At 41.0% G+C, this 6,000-nt stretch overlaps 1 protein-coding gene across 2 annotated transcripts in view; it reads left to right on the top strand.

Annotated features, from left to right (window-relative positions):
- The window catches only part of ankrd27 (ankyrin repeat domain 27 (VPS9 domain)), a 98,961-nt gene that overhangs the window by 88,001 nt on the left and 4,960 nt on the right, over positions 1-6,000 (top strand). For both annotated transcript variants that reach the window (XM_079809905.1, XM_079809906.1), the window contains 5 exons: positions 535-732; positions 1,029-1,148; positions 2,556-2,729; positions 4,771-4,867; positions 5,024-5,102. In XM_079809905.1, the coding sequence (XP_079666031.1) occupies positions 535-732; positions 1,029-1,148; positions 2,556-2,729; positions 4,771-4,867; positions 5,024-5,102 (668 nt within the window). The remainder of the gene's footprint in view (positions 1-534; positions 733-1,028; positions 1,149-2,555; positions 2,730-4,770; positions 4,868-5,023; positions 5,103-6,000) is intronic.

A 6,000-nucleotide genomic window follows, 5' to 3' on the forward strand; every position in this document is an offset into this window, starting at 1 on the left:
GTATTATTGTACACTTCAGGTTTGTTCATTCATAGGATCTTTTGTACTTTAGTAAAAAAGAGAAAATGGTCAATTTATAATGTTTTGTTTCGTAAAGTAACTAATTTTCAGTTATTTGTTATTTCTACTTCTTTCCAGACACAGAACACTTATTTTTTGAGAGTTGTTTAAGTGAGCGAAGATCCAGTTGTAATGTTTAATAATTTATTTCATAATAAAAAAAAATTTGCTTTGAAGAAAAAGTAGATTTTTGTTTGTATATGCTGTCAATTATAGTTCTTAGAAATAAAATCGGAATCGGCCGATCTCATTAACAAAAAAACGGAAATCGGAATCGGCCAAGAAAAATTGCAATCGGTGCATCTCTAAAAGAAATGTCACTTCCTGTGGTGTTGATATGAAGCCAAAGATAAACCCGGAAGATGAAAATTGCGCAAAAAAGCTAGTTTTCTCCTACCATGGTAACATTGTTTTCTATGCAACACACAAGACGATGGAATGAATTGAGAAACCCGTTATGCTGCATGTGTTCAGAAAGCCGCCCATCTGCAGCCGGGTGGCCTCGGTGTGAACTGCAGCAGTGCGGACGGCTTCACGCCGCTCCATGTGGCAGCGCTGCACGGGCACGCCGCTCTGTCGTCTCTCTTCATCCGCCACGGTGCCAACATCAACGCCCGCAACAACCAGAGCGCCACTCCACTTCACCTGGCCTGCCAGAACAGCCACATACAGGTGGGCACGTCCTGACCAATCACAGATCACCTCTCGCACAGGTCAACACCACTGCTCTGAGAAGGGTCGCCAAATAGCCAGGATTGAACGTGTGTGTGTGTGTGTGTGTGTGTGTGTGTGTGTGTGTGTGTGTGTGTGTGTGTGTGTGTGTGTGTGTGTGTGTGTGTGTGTGTGTGTGTGTGTGTGTGTGTGTGTGTGTGTGTGTGTGTGTGTGTGTGTGTGTGTGTGTGTGTGTGTGTGTGTGTGTGTGTGTGTGTGTGTGTGTGTGTGTGTGTGTGTGTGTGTGTGTGTTCCAGGCGGTGTCTGCTCTACTGGAGTGCAATGCCAAACTCAATAAGAAGGATCATTATGGAAATACGGCGCTGATTCATGCTTGTCTAAAGGGAAATCTGGAGATAGCCACGGTCTTGCTGAAGGTACTCTATTCATCATATCTACACTCACCTAAAGGATTATTAGGAACACACACTAATACTGTGTTTGACCCCCTTTCGCCTTCAGAACTGCCTTAATTCTACGTGGCATTGATTCCACAAGGTGCTGAAAGCATTCTTTAGAAATGTTGGCCCATATTGATAGGAGAGCATCTTGCAGTTGATGGAGATTTGTGGGATGCACATCCAGGGCACGAAGCTCCCGTTCCACCACATCCCAAAGATGCTCTATTGGGTTGCGATCTGGGGACTGTGGGGGCCATTTTAGTCCAGTGAACTCATTGTCATGTTCAAGAAACCAATTTGAAATGATTGGAGCTTTGTGACGGTGCATTATCCTGCTGGAAGTAGCCATCAGAGGATGGGGACATGGTGGTCATAAAGGGATGGACATGGTCAGAAACAATGCTCAGGTAGGCCGTGGTATTTAAACCATGCCCAATTGTCTCTAAGGGGCCTAAAGTGTGCCAAGAAAACATCCCCCACACCATTACACCACCACCACCAGCCTGCACAGTGGTAACAAGGCATGATGGATCCATGTTCTCATTCGGTTTACGCCAAATTCTGACTCTACCATCTGAATGTCTCAACAGAAATCGAGACTCATCAGACCAGGCAACATTTTTCCAGTCTTCAACTGTCCAATTTTGGTGAGCTGGTGCAAATTGTCGCCTCTTTTTCCTATTTGTAGTGGAGATGAGTGGTACCCGGTGGGGTCTTCTGCTGTTGTAGCCCATCCGCCTCAAGGTTGTGCGTGTTGTGGCTTCACAAATGCTTTGCTGCAGACCTCGGTTGTAACGAGTGGTTATTTCAGTCAAAGTTGCTCTTCTATCAGCTTGAATCAGTCGGCCCATTCTCCTCTGACCTCTAGCATCAACAAGGCATTTTCTCCCACAGGACTGCCGCATACTGGATGCTTTTCCCTTTTCACACCATTCTTTGTAAACCCTAGAAATGGTTGTGTGTGAAAATCCCAGTAACTGAGCAGATTGTGAAATACTCAGACCGGCCCGTCTGTCACCAACAACCATGCCACGCTCAAAATTGCTTAAATCACCTTTCTTTCCCATTCCGACGTTCAGTTTGGAGTTCAGGAGATTGTCTTGACCAGGACCACACCCCTAAATGCATTGAAGCAACTGCCATGTGATTGGTTGATTAGATAATTGCATTAATGAGAAATTGAACAGGTGTTCCTAATAATCCTTTATTATATAGTTTATATTTAATCCTCTATTTTATAGTGTATATTACACTATAAAAGATAATATCGGTCTAATGTACTTAAGTATAATTTGTATGTGTGTATTATGATTTCTCACTGTACGACATGTATTTATTTATATAATTGTTGCCTGTACTCTGAACACACTTGATGTCCATCAGAGCGGTGCGCTGGTGAATCTGGCGAATAACCACGGGAACACTGGTCTGCATGAGGCGGTGCGGGGGGGGCACGTCCAGCTGGTGGAGCTGCTTCTGCACAGGGGCGCTCTAGTGCACCTGCGCAACAAGAGACAGAGGACCGCCCTCGACTGCGCTCACGAGACCGCCGGGAAGGTGTGTGTGTTCATTTATTTTTGCAATCCTCAGTAGATGATGAATACAAACTTTCCGTATCAGTAGTTTAGATCATTTAAGGCAGGCACACACATGATGTTTAACAACTAGGGGTGTAACGGGACACACAACTCACGGTTCGGGACAGCTGGGGAGAGAAAACTAAATATAAAATTGCTTCTTCTTTTTTATTGAACAGTGGTTTACTGAACAAATTGTGTCAGTCCTTAAATTAATTCAATTATAACTAAAAGGCTGATTGGTGGAGAGGAGACAGAGTGATGAAGCCAATCGTGTATATATATGGGGATGATTTGGAGGCCATGATGGACAGGGGCCAATGGGCAAATTTGGTCAGGATGCCGGGGTTACACCCCTACTCTTTATCGAAGGACATCCTGGAATTTTTAATGACCCCAGAGAGTCAGGACCTCAGAACTCACAGCTGTGACACTGAATTACTTCTGAGGTCATGTGACGCTGCGTAACGTTTTTCTCAAGCTGTTTTATTGACGTCTTTCTACCGTTGCAACACTGATTGAGCGATTACACCACGTATGATGCGTTTCAGTAAGTTGTAAGTATCCTCGACATACCTTCAGATGTTCATTCATGTTTATTCTCAGACTATGACAATCGCGTTCACTCGCGCGCCGCACCGCCGCTTGAACTGACGCGCATTTACAGTGATCAGTCACGCCACATTAAAGAGCATCAAAAAGGCATTTATCGTTTGAATTTCGTGATAAAATGGACAGAATACTTAATATGTTTGTGTGGGAACTCAGATTGAAGTGTGTTCCTCGTGTAAAACAAGCTGACATGCTGCATGTGCACTATACTGGACGTCCTGTACCTAAACGGGTCGGTGTGAATATATGTACACTTACACCCCTATTAACAACATGTACTAACATATTTAACATTTGTACCAACATTATGAAACATATTTATTACTATTTAAAAGATGGACTGAATTCATAAAAGATGCACTAAAGTTTGAAATAAATTTTATAGAGGCAAATACTAGCAAATTCAGCTTTTTGTGTGGTTTTTTTTTATTATTATTATTATTATTATTATTAGGGTTGATAAAAACTTTGGTCTCTTGGGTGAAGTGAGATTTTCATGACATTTGAGGTTGAGGATACAATCATTTTTTAATTTCATCTTAAAATGCCCCTCAAAGGTTCCTGATTTTGCTTTGCAGGTCTTCTACATCAGGTTTACATGCATCCAAAAGGTCCAAAAACAGCTTAATTTCCTCATAATATGCATTGCAACATCAGCTCAAGAGTCATAAAGAAGTTTGTTCAAAGATTCTGTCTAAACCGCTTCTTTCCAACGAGCACTTACTCAAACATCAGTGCTTCATTTGCCCTTGCATTGCCATGCAAACAAGCAGAGATGTGGCACATTCTAAACGGAGGCGGTGGAGTTATGAGGTTTGAGGAGCCAATGGAGTTACGAGGTGTAGTCACAACCTCTTTTAAATGCTTTTTATTGCTTAAATACTTGTAAAAGCCACACATAGACATAAAGGATGACCAATAGCATTAATTTTATCAAACAAAAATGACGAAATATAGAGAAAACAAGGTTCCGGCTTGACAGTGATGATGTATTCTTATTTGTAGCATTTATTTTTACTTTGTTTTTTGAATTGTATAATTCTCCACGGCACACTAGTGTGTCATGATCCAGTGGTTGGGAACCACTGGCTTAGTGCAATATATTTGTAAATTTAGTTGATATTTATTCATGTTATTCATAGTACTGTAAATGTTCATAGTCTGTAAATGTTTATTATGACTAAACCTAACTGTGTCCTTTATACTTTTATATTTGTAATTCTTAAATATAAACGATTGCATGCCTAATATTACCTGAGGGGTGCCAGCAGGTCATGTGGGTGAGAGAGTTGGCAGCCCTGTTGTTATTATACATTGACTGCCCTATTTTAAATGTTTCTTTCTTTCACTAAATGCAAATCTGTGTCACAGGAAATAAACGTTTCATCTGTGTTTGTGTGCTTCCACAGAGCACAGAGATTCAGAGACTCCTGCAGAAAGCCTGTGCTGAGACCCCGGACATCCGTCTGGTCAATCCACACTCCAGAGGACCAGAGGGCATTGTGGGTAAGAATCCGAGAATTATATTTGTGCTGTTTTTTTTCATCACCAGAAATGCTCTAGTAGGCTGTGATATGTAACGTATTTAGTGTTGACATGCATAGAGTTCAGTTTAATGACATAACTGTAATTCATAATGCATCTCATCGTCATCTCCAACAGGAAACTCAATAGTGCAAAGAGTGAAACGACGGGAGAATCCCAACAGTGGCAGACGAGACTTAGACCACACCAAACAAAGGTACATTTCCTGTCAGGATAGGGCTTGTTTATTGACATAACACTTTTATATTAGAAATCAAATGTAAATTCATGTCCAAGTTAAACTTAATGTTGCCACATTTCCCTGGTTAAACATTACATAAAAACAAATACAATTATATTTTGGATTTTTACATTAAAAATGCAAATCATGTTCTATTTAAACCAAGTATAAATCTCATCAAGTTAGTGTTTTAAGTATTTTTACATTTATTCCAAAATAATAACTAAAGGCTATTATATATTATATTATATTATATTATTATTTATTATATTTTATTGGTGAAGCTGTTTAGGGGTGTGCACGAATAGTCGAATATTCGATCTGTAATTAACATTCGAAAAATAAACATACTATTCGAATTTTACTATATTGCTTAGCTGGCCGTAAATGCAGTGAATCCATGATAAATCCCACTACATTTACATTTACATTTATGCATTTGGCAGACGCTTTTATCCAAAGCGACTTACAGTGCCCTTATTACAGGGACAATCCCCCTGGAGCAACATGGAGTAAAGTGCCTTGCTCAAGGACACACTGGTGGTGACCGCTGGGATCGAACCAGCAACCTTCTGTGTGTCAGTTCCATGGTTTAACCCACTGGACCACCATCTACCACTAAAACGCGCAGTTATAACTAAATCCACTGGGTGGCGCTGTGGAGCGGGTTAATAGGTCAAGTGTATTTGATCACATAATGTCGTCGACTGCCTCGATGTTTGGAATTACTTAGATGAACATTGAAAATGAGCTTACAAAATGGAGTTACTTTTGAGTTCTATTATCACGACCACAATGAGAAATCCCATGAAATCCCAACACCAGTTGAATGAGGACAGCTGTCCATCACTGCATCACGAGTGCAGGTAAGCAC

This window comes from Gobio gobio, assembly GCF_949357685.1.
Source record: "Gobio gobio genome assembly, chromosome: 25".
Taxonomy (NCBI): domain Eukaryota; kingdom Metazoa; phylum Chordata; class Actinopteri; order Cypriniformes; family Gobionidae; genus Gobio; species Gobio gobio.